The sequence below is a fragment of the Lemur catta genome, chromosome 15 (genome assembly GCF_020740605.2).
Source record: "Lemur catta isolate mLemCat1 chromosome 15, mLemCat1.pri, whole genome shotgun sequence".
NCBI classification, from domain to species: Eukaryota; Metazoa; Chordata; class Mammalia; order Primates; family Lemuridae; genus Lemur; species Lemur catta.
In genome coordinates this window covers 15,060,043-15,076,714 of record NC_059142.1, presented here as the reverse complement: position 1 = coordinate 15,076,714, position 16,672 = coordinate 15,060,043, and the positions used below count along the sequence as shown (strand labels likewise).

The 16,672-nt window shown below is 55.5% G+C and overlaps 1 protein-coding gene across 2 annotated transcripts; it reads right to left on the bottom strand.

Moving 5' to 3' along the window:
* Nucleotides 1–99: 99 nt before the first annotated feature.
* On the bottom strand, nucleotides 100–16,294 carry P2RX5 (purinergic receptor P2X 5). 2 transcript variants are annotated; one of them, XM_045526073.1, is made up of 14 exons: nucleotides 16,100–16,291; nucleotides 11,831–11,981; nucleotides 11,088–11,159; nucleotides 10,732–10,807; nucleotides 10,542–10,638; nucleotides 10,180–10,260; nucleotides 9,713–9,851; nucleotides 9,065–9,198; nucleotides 8,521–8,614; nucleotides 8,349–8,414; nucleotides 6,080–6,162; nucleotides 5,058–5,240; nucleotides 3,053–3,762; nucleotides 100–412 (listed from the first exon to the last, which is right to left on the bottom strand). In XM_045526073.1, exons 1-13 carry the CDS (start codon nucleotides 16,234–16,236, stop codon nucleotides 3,705–3,707), a joined length of 1,371 nt encoding a protein of 456 aa, XP_045382029.1. In that variant the 5' UTR covers nucleotides 16,237–16,291; the 3' UTR covers nucleotides 100–412; nucleotides 3,053–3,704. The 2 variants fall into 2 exon arrangements, with proteins under 2 accessions (XP_045382029.1, XP_045382030.1); XM_045526074.1 differs by lacking the exon at nucleotides 6,080–6,162 and having other exon boundaries at nucleotides 16,100–16,294.
* Nucleotides 16,295–16,672: the final 378 nt, after the last annotated feature.

The window sequence follows — 16,672 nt, the reverse complement described above, 5'->3', positions numbered from 1 at the left end:
TTCTTGTGTCTGCCTCTTTTGGTCTCGCCTTCTCTTTACATTTTCCCCTAAAACACAGGGTAACCATGAAGACCTGAAGGGAAAAAAAATCAGGACACATGAAATTGACACCTTTTATTGTTTTATAACCAAAGAAAAGTGTCAGAGCACATACATTGGGCAGGTCCCAGAAAGTGCCATCTTCCTCCTCTTTGTTCTGTGTACTGGCCTAAGGGGACACAGCTGGCAGAAAGGTGTCGAGTTCTTGGATCCACAGGAAAGTACGCTCCAAGGAAAGTCCCATCATTGGAGGGAGGACGTGGACTGGAACCAAGTGGAGTCCTTTTCCAGACACGTAAGATGCCATTCCAAGTGGGGTGATTCAGGAACTCTACGAGGCACTGTAGTCCTTAGCTGAGATGCTCAAGGACATCTGGAGGAAGTCAAGTTCCGCCTTTACGACTGGTTCCCCAGTGGGGCAACCAGCCGCTGAGAAAGGAAGAACTGATGGGGGGCAGGGCAGAAAGACAGCCGTGACTGGTCAGTCCTGATGACACCAGCATCAGGAGTTGGGGGTACTCACTCTTTCATGGCTGGTCCTTGTGATGTCACATTAATAGCACCCAATGTACAAATTTCCTGTTGGCCAGCATCGTGGTACTCCCAAAGGCAAGAGATAGCTCAGTACTAGGTGGATGCGTTTAGGCCTGAACATAGTGTAGGCAATTCCTGTGATCCCAGACTATCAGGACAGGAAGGAGTTCTGAGAGGCTGGCACTCACCTTTGCAATGAATGAGCAACCAGTGCCCAGAGCCAAAGGGGCTTTCCCAAGATCAAAAGGAGCTCAAGGTCCTGCTTCACTTCTCTCCATTTAAAAGCCAGTTTCTATAAGATTAATGAGCCTCCCACTCTTGCACCGAGATAATGTAGAAGACAGGTGGGGAGCAGGGGGCTGGGAGAAAGCAAGGAAACTTCCGCAGAGTGTGCAACAGTGTCCAGAAGCTGTAATGGATCACTGGCTTTTCTGAGCATGGGACCCCTGACACGTAGTAGAGAGGCCACCTGGAAGGTTTTGCTGGCCTTGAAGAAACAATTAGGTTGAATAAGTCCTCTAAGGAAGTAAAGTTTAATGGGGCAACCCTTACAATTAAAGTCAACTTGATTTTAAAAAACGCCACACAAAACCCGCTCTGGTCTGCTTCGTCCACTTCCTGGGTTGCGTCTTCCCATGTCAAAGCATCTCTAACGTGTGGTTTCTTCACCTGGAATGCTTCTCCCTGTCACCTGGTTAGGCTGCTGTAAGCTTTCCAGTTTCAACACATACATCACTTCCTTGGGGAAACCTCTGGCTACTTCTGGCCGAATTCTCAAACACCCTATCCAGTGATGACTGGTGTGATCACTTGATGAAGGTTCAATTCCCCCCAGACTGGAAGCCCACAGGGCAAGGACTGTCGTGTCGCTCGCCACTGTGTCACTAGTGTTTAGCCCAACACCTGACACATCATAGGTACTCAATAAATATTTACTGACTCAATCAATAACTGTAGGAAGACATTTCCATTCCAACATAAAACAAATAGTACAGCTGTCCCCAGATCATACGGCTGCTGCCAAGCCATTTCAAAATCAGGTTGAAAGACTCAGACCAATCCCTAAGCAGCCATGACTCCTGCCTTTTTTGCTTCCTCCAAAACATAAAAGTAACATGCTGGATTATAAAGCCTAGGGTTTGCTTTAGCGAGGAAGTGAAACACTTCAGTGGATCACCTGGATTTTTCACTTCCTATTCAGAGAGCAGGTTGGACTTGGTGCTGGGTTCCCAGACAACCCGAGGTGAGGGAGCCGCTTGCTCCAGAAGGCCTCCTGTCCTGGGGTCCATGCCCCTCCACCCCAGCGGCAGCCTCATCAGAGAGCTGCCAGGCCCCTTCTGGCAACTCTCTCCAAAGGCCTCAGTGGAAGGATGCTCACTGCCCCCTTCTGTGTGCAGAGAAGCCCTAACAGAGGTCGCTCCCAGGGTGTGTCCAGGGAGCTGGGACCGGCTGAGTCAGAGCAGCACTTGAGGACTTTTCTGCTGGGCAATTCACCACAACAATGAATGATGAGCTCTAGGTTTCTCAGCTTGGGTCTACATGGAGGTGGCCCAGATACAGTGGGACAAGGAGAAGAGTGCTAGCGGGCTCCCCACGCCCAATACTGAAGTGTATTTCATATCCGTTTCTGACAGAGGAGACTCTGTCTTACATGCAGGCATCAGAAAAAGTTCATTTCCTGAGTGTGCGAGTAACCCAGTGGATTCCCAGCAAAATAAGGGAGGCTCTTGGAATTGCTAACACTGGTTGCCTCCAGAGAACATGGCTGAGAGGGTCGCCTTTTACTGTCTATCCTTTTGCACCTTTTAAATCATGTAAGTATTAGCTAGTCAAAAATTTTTAATTTACAAAGGTAAAAAAATTTTTTTTAAGCAAATGGAGCATAATGTGGCTTTCAGGGTGGGGGAGGACTCCTCTTGACCCCCAGGTAGCATGCGTGTAAGTCTGACCTAGAAATTGGCTCCACCCACCAAAGCTGGCCTTTTTTTCCCCTCAGAACCAGGGCTTCTCCCACATTACCGTGCACGCAAATCACCTCAGAATCTTGTGGAAACGAAGGTTCTGATTTAGTAGGACAAGGGAGGGGCCGAGACTCTGCATTTCTGACAAACTCCCAGGTGACACAAGCGATGCTGCTGGCCCCTGGACCCCGCTTTGGCTAGCAAGGCTCTGCAGCCACCGAGGCAGGGAGCAACTGCGGGTTCTGCAGGGGGGTGGGCACGGGTGGGGGCAGTGAGGGCCCTAACAACTGTTTACATCTGCTGCGTCAGCGTCATCTCTAGCACTTTAGACCAAGCCCCTGAGGAGAGAGGCCGGGAGCCCAGAGGGGACATGTCGCCACACAGCAGCAAGAGACAAACCACACAGGCAAATGCATCGCCCACGTGGGCAAGTGGATATTCCCAGAGCTTCCCAGGATGGGAGGCAGTCAGAATGGACACTGAGCAGAGGCCACCCTGCCTCCCCTTCCCCCTCTTACCTAGAAGCCCTTGGAGTTGGTCTGTCCCCTTAACAGCCAGCTGCCTTTCCTTGTGGCCTCCTTGGCCTCCTTTAAATTTTATCCCTGGGGCCAGGGCCAAGTGTCCCCTTGGATGTGGTCCAAGGGCTTTCTCTGAGCAACCATCATTTACCACAGGGATCTGTGAAACGCAGCTAGAGGCAGGCCAGAGTGGCTGGGCCTGGCTGCCATGTCTCGGTTGGCCTTGGAGGAGTTACACAGGTGCCCCCTTCCCTGAGGGCAGGTCAGCATCTCACGTCAGCGTCTCTTGGCTGGGGCGCAGCACACAGCATGCATCGATAAATGTTTACTGCCTGTACGAATGAATGGATGTCCAACCAGGTCCTCAGAGACAATTAAAACACTCTCGTTCCACCCAGGCCCTGGCCAGCCCCCTTCCCTGGATGCCTGCTCCAGGACCGTCTCTTCTGGACCTGAGCCACTCTGGCCATTGGGTGGCCCCCCGCCTCACGTGACAAAAAGCTTGCAGCAAGATTCCAAAGTACAGATGAGATGGCTGTGCCTGGAAGCCCCTGTCTCACGCAGGCACAAAGACACCTCTTCCCAGTTCAGAGCTGTGGGTGGTTCAGGGCCCGACGTCGTCACTGAATCTGTTCTCAGCCAGCAGCTCTGGCTACGTCTCCACTGTCTGCAGGGTCTGCAGCTGCTCCACGTTCACCAGGTGACGAGCCCTGTGAGGGGTGGGAAGGGTGCACACAGAGGGCAGAGAGGACTGTCGGAAGCCATTCAGAGAGAGGGGCCATCTGTCAGGGTTGCACTGCAGCCCAAATACAGGGAGATGCTCAGGCAGAGGCCTCCGGAGCCACCCAGCAATGAGCAACAGCAACTGCACGGCAGCCGGAGCCTAGGCCCGTGGGTACAGAACCTCCCACAGCTAAGCCAACACAAGCAAGGCGGCGGTGCTTCCCTCTTGCAGGGCGTGGGGGTCAGGTGAGTGCCCAGGGAGGGACAGTAGCTCAGGAAGCACCAGAGGGCTTCTGGGCTCTGGGCCTGCCCCATCCTGACCCCCCAGCCTCTCTCTCTCTCCTCAGTCCTTCCCTGCCCAGGCCCAGCTCCCAGCTGGAGGCTGCCGATCCCTGAGTCAGCAAGGAATGAAAGCCCAGATGGAGGAAAGGCTGCCCCAGGCCGGTGAACACCCTGGGACATGGTTTACAGGAGAGTCACACAACCCCAGCCTGACCGAGCAGGCGGGGGCCCTGTGTCTAGCCCCCACTGGGAGGAGGAAAAAAAGGACAATAAGGTCTAGAAACGGCTGGGCACCTGCTCAAAGGCACACACTGAGGCAGAAGCAGAGCAGGCCTGAAGCAGGCCTCCCGACTCAGCCAGGGCTCACGTCTGCAGAAAAGGCCAGGCTGCCCAGGGCTTCTGGACCACACCCCAGGGAAGGGTAGACCGAGGGCCACCTGGCAGCACAGCCACCACCCTCCTGAGGCTCAGGCACATAGAAGAGGGACTTAGGGGACTGATCTGATGGGAGGTGGGGGAGTGGGACTTGATAAGGCAGAAGAACTCACTGGAGAACTGGATTCTAGAGACACACAGCCTGGGTTCAATCCCTGTTCTGCCATTTATGAGCTGTGTGACTTGAGCAAGTTCCTTACCCTTGCTGTGCCTCGTAGTCCTCATTAGTAAAATAGGTCCTACCGGTGCCACCTCATCAAGTCGCTTAAATGAGCTCAGTGGCAGAGACTAAGTGCCGTGCACATGAGAGAAGCATTGCTACCTGGACATGGGGACGGCACAGCAAGTGCACTTGGTTTAGATGTTATCGCGGGGTGTGGGAGCTGACGGGGGTGATGGGGGACAAAGCACCACCAGATCCCCTCCAGGAAGAGGCTAGCTTAGACAGGCGCTTGTGGGTCCCGGACGTCCTCCCTGTGGCCAGGTCCCCGGGTGCAGAGCAGCCCACTGGGGCTGCAGGGCATGAGGTGCCAGAGCAGGGACCCCTCTCTGCAGCAGCCCCTACCTGCTGGGCTCAAGGCGCTTCGGGCACACATAGCCATTCCCCTTCCGGATGCCGCTTCCCTGCTGTGCCTTGTGCTGCTCCGGCTGCTTCTGAAGCCCTGGCCCCGAGGCAGGCTGCTCTGACAGCCCCAGCCCTGGCTCCTCCTCCTCCTCGGCTTCCAGGACATTGTCTGGAGGATGTGATCTGTTAACAGGATATAATCTGTTAACCTGAGACAGCCCTGCAGGGCGCCACCCTGGTTCCTCCGGCAGCTCAGTCTGGGCGGGGGCTGTGACGGGGTCAGGACTGGGGAGTCCCTATAACCCAGGGCTGGATCCAGGCTTGGCTGGGTTCATTAAGGCGAATGACACAGGCAGGCCCTGCACTCGCTGCCCCAGGCTGGGGTGGGCTAAAGGAGTGCCGAATTCCCCCATCGTTTTTTATTTTTATTTTTTTCCTCACTTCAGTAAGCTGGTCTACCAGTTCCCCACTCTGACCCCATTCCTCCAGAAAGCCAGAGCCCCTTCCGTCCTACCCACCCACGGACATCCTGGCTCCCCACTCATACTGTGCTCTGCTGCTCTGAACACACGCGCACACCCAAGAGACCCTGGAAAGAGGCCCCTGTAGTGGCAAAAAAATCCGGTTTTCCTCCCTTTACCACCCAGCTTCCCTCAACTCCAGCCCACCAGGATCCCCGCGTCCAGGGACCCTGAAGCAGACTGCAGGAGGCTCCACCTGTCAGCCAACTCTCTGGCCTTCCCGACAGAGAAACCCGGCCCAAGAAGGCCTGGGACTTGTCCACAGCCACACGGTGGGAGGGTGGCAGAGCATGTGCACGGGTCTCCTGCCCCGCAGCCCCAGTGGCCTCTCCTTCCACCAGCTGCTCTGATGCTCAGTCCAGTTCTATAGAGCTTGTACTAGAACATTCCACCTCCCGGCCCTTCAGCCCCTGCCACACACTCCAAATGCCAAATCACATCAGGGTAAAGGTTCTCAGCCAGGGGGTCCCCTCGGGCTGCTGGGGAGGAAGCATGACTGACCTCACTTCCTCGTACTTCTTGTCACGGTAAAACCCGCTCTTTTTGATTAAATAGATGAGTACCAGATCACAGAAGAAAGCACCCTGCAAAAGAGTTGGGGTCCCTGACTCAGAATCCTAGACTTCCGGGGAGCACTGGCCACCCTGCGCACTTCACACCGTTTGATCCTGCAAAAGCCTGTGAGGGGGGCGTCGCCATCCCCATTTAATAGGTGAGGGAACCGGGCTCAGAAAGGGGCACCTTGTCCGAGCCCACAAAGCTGGCCTGGAGCGCCCCCGAGCCCGCGGGCCCAGAGCCCGCCCCGGCCCATCCAGTCGCTCCTGAGCACCCACCCCGTGCCTGGGGCTGCACGGGGGTGCAGGGAGGACACGGACAAGAGAGACCAACTGGGGACCCTCCCTCTGGCGCAGGAGACAAGCATGTACATTATGACCCAGTGACCTGTGTCCTGTGATGGGGAGGGGGGCAGGAGCAGAGAGAAGACAGGGTTTCACTCAGCCCAGGGAGGGACACCTGGGCTGAGTCTTGAGGGCCGGATAGGAGTTTATACAAGGCACAGAAAGCCTGAGGGAGGAACGAGCTCGTAGTGCCTGGGAAATGCACAGGGCCTGTGGGGGAAGAGCGAGAGACCCTTCTGGAGAGGTGGCTGGAGACCAGTCTGGAAAGCGCCTTAGAAAGTTTCCGGGGCATCGTCCTACAGGCAGGAGGCAGGCACTGCAGTGAGAACTGCAGCACTGCAGAAAGATCCCCCTGGTGGTCAGTGTGGGACGGATCGGAGGGGTCTGAGCCCAACCAACAAGGACATCACAGCAGCGGCTACAGGGAGACAGTGAGGCCCGGGCCACCCCAGCTGGGACCCGCTCGCACCTGAACGCTTGCCTCTCGGACCAGAGCAGGTTGTACAAACGCCCACCTCCTCCGCCAGAGGGTGATGCCACCCACAGCCCGGGGCTGGGAAGGGGTGGGGGGAACCCTGAACGACTGAGGGGGAGGGAGGAGGGGGGAGGAGGTGATGGGTGGGCCATCCTGGTCCTCTGACCTGGGCGCCGCACACCTCATTTCCCCAGATGCCAAAAACGTTATTTGTCAATTTCTTCTTCCACGGAGAACAGCCCCCACCCCGGCCTCCACCACCTCTTCCCTGCACCGTCACCGTCCTCCAACAGCCTGTCCTCGGATGGTCTGCGTTCTGATTTTACCCACATCACAAGCCAATGAGGCCTGAAGGCCTGCCCCTCTTGAAGAAGTTACATTTGCAGACATCCAGGGTCCCTGACAGTGACTGTCTGCAGTTAGCAGGAAGCCGTCTGGGACCCACTTTTACCGACCACCTCTCAGGAGCACGGCCTCGGAGTCCTGTGACAGGACACAGCTTTCCTGGCCTCATAAAAAGCCAATCCTAGGGCCTGACAGAATCCTCCAGTGGGGTTGTTTGGGCTGCACAGACAGGAATGAGGGAAGAAGCTGCCAGAAACCTTGGAAAGGGACTTGCCGGGATGGCCGAGAGATACCCACTGAGGACTCCCATGTCTTTAAAAAGACTTCCAGAAGCACAAAAGGGCCCTGCAGAGATTCAGAAGAAACTTTGCCCTGTCCTGAGCCGCCAATTCCTCTCGTGTGGCCCCTGCCAGCCCAGCCGAAGGGCCACCTCTAGGGAGGGTCCCAGGACTGTCTTCCTGCCTCCCACCCTCTCAGCCCACTGGTGCATTTTACCCCCCCCAGGAGATATTCTCAAGTCATCGTAACTGCAGGGCAGGTGCTACTGACATCAGCAGGTAGAGGCCAGGGATGCTCTTAAACATCCTACAACGCACAGGACAGCCCCGTGTGCATTCTAGGATGTGTAAGAACACATCAAAGGATGGGTTTAAGACAACCAAGAATTATCTCACTCAAAATGTCGACCGTGCTAAGGGTAGGAAACCCTGTGTGTAGCTTAATCCTGCCCTCTTCTAGCAGAAGTGGGGACGGAGACATCAGTTCAGGGACTGACCCAGGATCCCAGAGAAGTCCCAGCCCGCTGGCAGCTCCTGAGCTACGGGGTGGATGCCCCTCTGGCTCTGGGAAGAGACAGCCAGGCCGTCACTGCCCCCTGGGGCAGCTGGCAGGGCATGAAATCCCAGAAAGCCCTCCTTACCCCATCCCTTCTGACCTCGCCAGTCTCACTCTTTCTGGGGCGCTGGGACAGACTTCCCCTGGGCAGTCACCCCCCTCTCCCCACAGCTGCCAGGTCAGAGTAGGAAGCGGGGAGGGAGGGAGAGGTACTCACAGCACCCATGAGCGCCAGCCCCGAGCCCACGTTGATGATGGTGGGGATGATGCTGAACTTCCCTGCCTGCAAGGCACAGACGAGTCCGGTGAGCACGGCAGGGCTGACCCACGGGGTCCCCCGGGACTCTCCCAACACCCCTGCCTCAGAATGGGAGAACCGGCCCACACACCTTGCCATTCACCATCACATCAAAGCGGATCCCGTAGGCTTTCATGAGGGTGCGGAACTCCACCCCAGCCTGGTCTCGGTAATACCTGGCAAACCTGGGGGAGACAGCCCCAGGGAAGCCTCAGTGGCCTGGCCTTCCCTCTGTGGCAGCACAGACTTGGCTGCTTTGGGGACGTATAAGCACTCCCAGGACCCTGACGCTGGCGGCCAGCAGCAGGCTGCGCACCCTCCCACCGAGCCCAGTGCAGAAACGCATCCACGTCTTTGCAATCCCCGCCCCACACTCCCCCAGGGGCAAGGGCTTTCCCACTGCACTCTGGGCCAACCCCTGGGCCACCAAGGCACTGCTGGAACTGCCTAGCAGAGGAGCCAAGCCTTGGCTTTGTGGCGAGAGGAGACACTCCTTCCCAAGAGGGATCCACACCTCTCCTCAGCCTCTCTCCCCGCACCTCCTGCTCCGACACCCACCCCCAGGAAGGAGTGTCACAGTGCTGGCCCCCAGGCACAGTCATGACATGTGGGCAGGGGCACAAGGCGGCAGTTACCTGAAGTTATACCCAGAGGAGACAGACTTTGCAAGTTTGTTGTCCAGACGGCTAAAAGAATAGTGAGGGTTGCATTCAGAGGCAGCTTTATCAAGATCACAGTTCCATTCAATACGAATTCCTATCACACCACCCTTGATAAGAGAGAGACAGGGTCAACACACAGAGCTTTCTGGAAATGGACAGAAGTCACAGGCCAGCTCTTCATGACATCTGGGCAAGACACGAAGTGCTCAGGCAAGAGGTCAGCCCTGCTGGACCACCCTTCTGGGAAGTTCTAGCTCCACCCCTCGAGTGGCTGCAAAAATTGCATCATTCCAGCCCCAGGAGAGAAGAGAACGACCCAGGGAGAGCAGCTTTCATGACAGGCACTTCACATACAAGCCAGGATGTGCCCATGGGGGTCTTTCTGCTCCAAGTCCATCCAGTGCCCTAAGGCCACAGCGGGTGCCTCCTCTGTCCCTCACTGATGCCTGTGGTCCCAGCACTGTCACAGCTAATTCTGAAAACTGAGAGTCCCCGAGGGCAGATGACTTTGCAGGGCCACCCCTGGCCCCCGAGCCCCCTTCCACACCCCCTTCCTCATTGCAGGGCCCAGGTCCAGAGCCCCCGACCCTAGAGAGGGCTCCCTGAGCACATGCCACCCACCTCCGGGGCCATTTCATGGAAGTTGCTCCCCGCCCAGCGGATCACGGACCCCAGCCGGAAGATGGGGCAGTAGAGGCTCTCAGGGCCAAAGTGACAGGATTTCAGGAAAGATTTGTCCTTGATGTCCATCACATTGCTCCTGGGTGGAGGCCACGCACAGCCAGGGAGATGAGGGTGAGCGTCGCTGATCCTGGGACCCACCCTGGGAGTCACTGGGTCCCTTGCCCAACCTGAGTCCTGACCACTTCCCCCAGGTGACACCCTGCTCCAGCCGGCACCGAGCCCCGGCCCACAGCGGAGGAAGGGGTGTCCCAGCATCACCCAGCCGTTCACGCACGAGCAGACATCACACACGCACACACTCACACGTGGGCGTGCACAGCATAAGCAGGGCCAAGCCTAGGCCCTCAGGGGCCCAAATCATGAAGAGGCCCCACCCCCGTCCCCAGGGGCTAAGCCCCACATACTTGGAGAAGTTGAATTTGGGGAACCGAATGAAGTTCTTTATGAATATGGTGAAGTCTTCAGCCTCTTTCAGGAACGGCTCCCTGAAAACCAACCCGGAACAGCCTGTCCACGAGGCCCTGCCCTGCCCCTCCGTGCCTCCCCCAGGCCTGTGACAGCGCTGAGGCCTATTCCCTGGGTCCCCTGGCGCCTTTGCCAAGGAGAGCTAATCTGCTCGTGCTGCGGGGTCCCCAGGCCTCTCTGGGACGTGCTGACTTCTCGCTCAGAGTGAGGCTCCTGGAGTGGGCCTGTCTCCGCCCTCCAGCTGGGACCCACCGCCCAGGGCTAGGAAACGCCTCAGGGGCCAGAGGCTGCAGCCACTCACTGTGGCCCAGACTTTGTCTCCAGTGGGCACCAGGCGAAGATCTCACAGGTGCCCCTGGCCGAGTTCCCCGCACGCAGGCAGCGGCCCGTCTTTACTCCTGCAGGGGCAGAACAGGGACAATGCCAGGAGTCTCCCAGCTCCAAGTCCCCCTTCACCCTCCACTCCAGTCCTGGCCATTCCAGGCCCTCACCATGTCCAGCTATAACAGCCTCGCCAGGGTGGCAGTCACTGTCCTCAGAGCACATACCATCAGGAATGTCTTCTCTCTGCCAGGAGAGAAGGGGCACTTGGGTGGGGGTGCTCCCCCCAGCTCAGAGTCAGGTCCCACCCCAGAGGTTAGAACAGGGGTTCCTCCCTTTGAGGGGCCACACACCCTTTGAGGGGCCACACACCCTTTGAGACCCTGCTTCTCCCCCAAACAATGTGGGAACGGTGCCCACAGCCTCCCGGGCCCCCTGGACTGGACAGAAAGCGGTTCAGGGGGCTGACCTGAACCGCTGCCAGCGGCTCTCCCACCCCCCTCCCCTGCCCCATGCCAAATCAAACCTCAGCACAGGTCTGCTGCCGCTGGTTGGGGGTCACGATCATGTTGGTGACCACGAAGAAGACATTCTCTCCCTGAGGAACCAGAGAGGCGCTGAGGAACCTGCTCTCTTGGGGACCCTCCTTCCCAGGGCTGCTTGGCAGGGGGTGAGGCCTCTGCCTGAGTGTTAGGGACGATGTGGCCATAAAACTGGTGGATTTCACCCACCTGCTGGCTGAAGCATCTGCTTGCTGACCCCACAGACCCTGAGCTGACCCTTCGATAGGTTTCTCCCAGGCCCACAAACCCCAACTGCCCCCACCCCATGGATGGCCATTCTGACCTCAGTACCCGGGATCCATGCCCAGGGGTGAGAGAAGCAGGGGTAGTTATGGGACTTCCCTGGCCCCAGCCGACTGTGAATAGGCTGGAGAGCTATTCCCTGGGATGGTGGCATAAAACGGGGTACTCTGTGCCAGGCCACCTGACTCATAATGACCTGAAAGTTCTCTGAGCCCCATTTGGTCTCAATAGACTCAGAGATTGTTGGGAACAGAGTGGTGATGAGAGGCACCGTCAAAGAAGACAGGGGTTTGGTGTGGGAAGCAGGATCTGGACAGGGTGGCTATCTGGAAGCCCTGGCAGCTGTCCTAGGCCAAGGGAGACCCCGGATGGAGGTCCCTGGATACCTGAGCAGCTTCCCACATGACCCAGTCTGAGCCAGACCCCGCCAGCCAGGGCCCCAGTGCTAGGTGGGGTCTCAGACCTGAGATGGGATGACGTAGTCGGCAACATCCCAGAGCCGCGCCCCGAGCGCCGAGGTGTTAGTAAAGGCCACACCCTTGACTTTGGTGACAACCGCACTCTGCAGGGAGGTGTCCACGTCTTGGTAACCCTTCTTTATAAGGAACACCCATCTGTGGAAGGGGCCGGCAGGCGGGTATCAGCCACATCACTGCCTCCAGGGAAGTGTCCCCAGCCCAGAGTGGGGCAGGAGGCGGAGCAACTCCCAGGTGGCGTGGGGGCAGGCTCAGGGCTCCACCTTCCCACCAGCTCCTGGGCAGGGGGCACAGCTCCCACTGCTGCCTGAAACCCAGTCCTGCAAGCAGCAGAGATGAGCAGCCCCCGAGGCCGGGGCTCTGAAGGACCGAAGAGCACTGCGCTCAGCAACCGAGGCCCGACGCTGGGCAAGCCTGGGCCAAAACCAGCTCAGCCGCTTACTGACCATGTGACTCCAGGAAGCCAGTTTCCCTGAATATAACACGGGGACAACTGCCTCCCTCCACGGACGGTGCGGATGGTTAAAGGAAACAGTACAAAACTGAAAACAATCATGAGAGGCGACCTGAGACAAAGCCACACTGAGGGGCATTCTACAAGACTTCAAATCCTGTATTCTTTGGTACCAAAAACACAAGCAGTAAAAGAAAAAAATAGATAAATTGGCCTTCATCAAAATTAAAAACTTTTGTGCATCAAATGACACTACTGGCCAGGCACACTGGCTCACGCCTGTAATCCTAGCACTCTGGGAGGCCAAGGCAGGAGGATCACCTGAGCTCAGGAGTTTGAGACCAGCCTGAGCAAGAATGAGACCCCATCTCTACTAAAAATAAGAAAAATTAGCCGGGCATGGTGGTGCGCCTGTAGTCCCAGCTACTCGGGAGGCTGAGGCAGGAGGATCACTTGAGCCCAGGAGTTTGAGTTTGCCGTGAGCTATGATGACACCACTGCACTATACCCAGGGAAACAAATCGAGACTCTCTCTCAAAAAAAAAAAATCAAACGACACTACCAAGAAAATGAAAAGACAACCCATAGAATGGAAAAAAACATTTCCAAATCATTTCTCTGATAAAGGTCTAGTATCCAGAAATATATAAAGAACTATGACAATTTAACAACAAAAAGACAACATAATTTAAAAGTGGGCAAAGGATTTGAACAGACATTTTTCCAAAAAAGATATACAAGTGGTCAATAAACACATGAAAAAAGAAGCTCAATTTCATTAGTCATTAGGGAAATGCAAATCAAAACCACAATGAGATACCACTTCACACTCACTAGGACAGCCATAATAATAATCAAAAAAAATTTCAAGAAATATGTGTTGATAAGGATATGGAGAAATCAGAACCCTCATACATTGCTGATGGGAATGTAAAATGAGGAAGCTACTGAGGAAAACAGTTTGGCAGTTCCTCAAAAGGTTAGAGTTGCCATAGGACCCAGAAATTACACTCTTAAGAGTGGAATTCTGAAAAGAATTGAAAACATATGTCCACACACAAAAAAAACTTGTGCATGAACGTTCTTAGCATCATATTCATAATAGCCAAAAAGTAGAAACAATCCAAATGTCCATCAGCTGATGAATGGATAAACAAAATGTGGTCTATCCATACAGTGGGATATTATTCTAGCACAAAAAGGAATAAAGATCTGATACATCCTACAACATGGATGAGCCTCAAAAACATGACGCTAAGTAAGAGAAGCCAGACAAAAGAGGCCACGTATTGTACGATTTCGTTTACATGAAATGTCTAGAACAGGCAAATCTGTAGAGAAAGAAAGGAGACTAGTGATTTCCAGGGAATGGGGGTGCGGGAGAATTGTGACTGACTGGTTACAGATACAGGTTTCTTTTTGCGGTGATGGAAACATTCTGGAATTAGATAGTGTGATGATGGTTGTATAATATTGTGAATGTAGTAAAAAGCATTGAATTGTGTGATTTTAAATGGTTAAAATGGTGAATTACATGCTATGTGAATTTTAACTCAATTAAAAAGTGGTAAAAGAAAAAAAATCCTGTACTCTTCGAAACATGTCAATGTCATGAAATACAAAGATTCAGGAGCAATTCCTGATTAAAGGGGACTAAGAGGACAAGAATGCAAGGCATGCTTTCAGATTTTCTCTTGCTATAAAGGCAATTATTGTGACAATTTACAAAAAAATCTGTAGGTTAGATAATATTATAATGTTAATTTCCTAATTTCTTACTTGTACTTGGCTGTAAATAAGAAAATTCCTGCTCTCCCCACCATATGAGGACACAGCTAGAAGGCAGCCACCTTCAAGCCAAGAAGAGAGCCCTCAGCAGAACCGGACCACACTGGTACCCTGTTCTCGAACTCCCAGCATCCAGAACTGTGAGAAATAAATTTCTCTGTTTAAGCCAAAAAAAGAAAGAATGAGAGAGAGAACTCCTTGTTTTCAAGAGATACACACTTAAGCATTAAGGAGTGAAGAGGCATCTTGCCTGCAACCTGCTCTTAAACAGCTCAGGAAAAATTACACACACACATAGAAAGGGAGGACAACACAAACGGTAAAATGTTCACATTTGGGGAATCAAGGTGAAGGGCATTCAATACTTTTTGGTGCTACTCTTGTAACTTTTCTGTAAGTCTAAAACTATATCAAAACCCAAAAGAGTTTTTTTTTTAAAAATGAGATGACACATGTAAATTGCTTAGCACAGTGAGTGCCTGGCACCAAGGAAGAGCTCCATGAACATAACTCATTAACTGATTGTTAATGTTGCTGTTAATGTTAGAGACTGTCCAGGTTAACCCTCTTGGTAAAGTTGGGGAAACTGAGGCTTGAGAGCAGAAAACCACCTGCCTGAGGCCATGCAGTGAGTAGAATGTCCTGCACTTTGCAAGGTGCCAGTAAGGGTTCTCTGTGTAGCAGGTGCCAATCAGGATGTGTCTACCCTCCTCATCATCTCTGGGGGCAGAGCTGAGATGCCCTGGGCCCAAGATTGTCACATCTCCAAGGAACTCTGACAGACCTGTGACCCTTGAGTCAACCAGCCATTTTAGTAGGGACATGCTGGGTGGGCCTGGCCCCGACAGAAACATTAGCCAAATACTCAAGGACCAACTTCATTCATTCATTCATTTCACGCCTATTCCCTTAGCAATTAAGTAATGCCAGGCCCCACCCTCATGGCATCCCCAGACTGGCAGGATGTCAGACACAGACATTAATGATACCCCAAATAAGCTTATAATTACACTGTGGGAATGCCAGCGGGGAAGAGAGAGGGAGTTACTTGAGAACCCAGACCTGGAGGATGAGTGGGGGCGCTCACCAAGGGAAGGAGGAAAGGCATGCCTGACTGAAGAACACAGCCAGGTGCCCAGGGATGCAGCTCAGGGAATGCTCAGTGCTTGGCCTCCAGGGCAGAGCAAGGTGAGGTCAGGGCTGCGCCCAGGAGGAAATAGGAGGACTTGGCAGCAGCTACTGATTGAGTAAAAGAAGGCGAGTCCCAGTTGTCCGGGGCTCCTTCCTCCCTCCACCTGTTCACCGCCCCCAGGGACGGGGGCTCTGAACATGCCTGGCTGAGCAACCTCAACAAGCCGCCCCCTTGGCTGGTGGCAACAACTCCTGCCAGGTGGGATGGTGATGGGGAAGGGGGCAGCGGAGCTGGGAGCAGGGGTAGAGGCCTCTGGGAAGGACCCTCGGATGGGTACCGGAGAGGCTGGCCACGGGTGGTGTGACTTGACCGGAACTGAGTTCAGGGACATGCCAGGCTGATGAGTTGCTCCAGCCCCCAGTATGGCACTGACACCGATGATTATAAATAACTTGCCCAGCGCCTGGGTCAGCTGCCAGGCCAAGGCCCAGGGAGGCTCCTGGGGTGACAGCTGTCACCGGCCCCCTGCACCCCTGGCCCCTTCCTGTGGCCCTAACACTGGGAGCTCTGGCGCTGGGGTAAGGAGCTGACCGTGGGAAGTCTCATAAATCGAGGAACCCAGCGGCCCCTGCCCGCAACCTCACCACCTCCAGAGCCAGTGGGGGAGTAGAGGGCGCCCTGCTTACCCCCACCCTTACAGCCGAGGGCCCAAGGAGGAGCCCCTCCCCAAGCAGGGTCATAGAACCCCCACCACCACCACAAGGAAAACCACGTGCACATTCCAGAACCCTGGAGAAAGGCTCAGTGGCTGGCGCCCTCCCTGCCCACCCCCCTGGTCCCCCGCCCCTCCCCCACCTTCCCCAAAGTCTCCGGAGAACTCACACGACCAGGTACGTCAGGATGAAGAGCTGCAGCAGCCTGTAGAGCAGGCCCACCTTCTTGTTCTTGGCGACGACATACTTCTCGGTCTTGTAGTCAAACAGCGACAGGCAGAGCCCCTTCCAGCCCGTCCGCTCCATGGTGCCGGCTCACCGGGACCCGCGGACCGCCCAGCCCCACGTGCGCCGCACGGGGAGCCCCCGCCCGCCCGCCGGCTCGGCCGCGTCTGCACTGCAGCACCCGGGCGTGCGCGGCCCCAGCGGGCATGGACGCGGGCGGCGCGGGCGGCTGCGGGGCGCGCGGCGGGGCCCCCGGCGGGGCCTGGCCGGCTAATGAAGCCTCCGCTGGGAGCTGGCTGGGGCGAGCGCGGAGCCGTGCACTGCGACCTTGCCGCCACCCCTTCCGCCTCCTCCTCGTCCCCTGACACAGTGACACCACTGGACCGTCCTCCCCAGCCACTGGCCTGGGAGACGCTCCCGGAGTCCGCAGGACCGCAGCGCGCGGCTGCCCCGCAGGGAAGGAGTGACAGGCGAGGAAATGAAAGGGGGAAGTGGGAAAGGCTCCTTTTACGGCAAA

Excerpts from the sequence above, each read along its gene's own strand:
- P2RX5 (XM_045526073.1), bottom strand. The coding sequence starts at position 16,236 with ATGGAGCGGACGGGCTGGAAGGGGCTCTGCCTGTCGCTGTTTGACTAC. Across the intron at positions 11,982-16,099 it reads ATCCTGACGTACCTGGTCGT|ATGGGTGTTCCTTATAAAGA; the intron begins GTGAGTTCTCCG and ends CCCCTTCCACAG. Across the intron at positions 11,160-11,830 it reads ACTACGTCATCCCATCTCAG|GGAGAGAATGTCTTCTTCGT; the intron begins GTCTGAGACCCC and ends CTGGTTCCTCAG.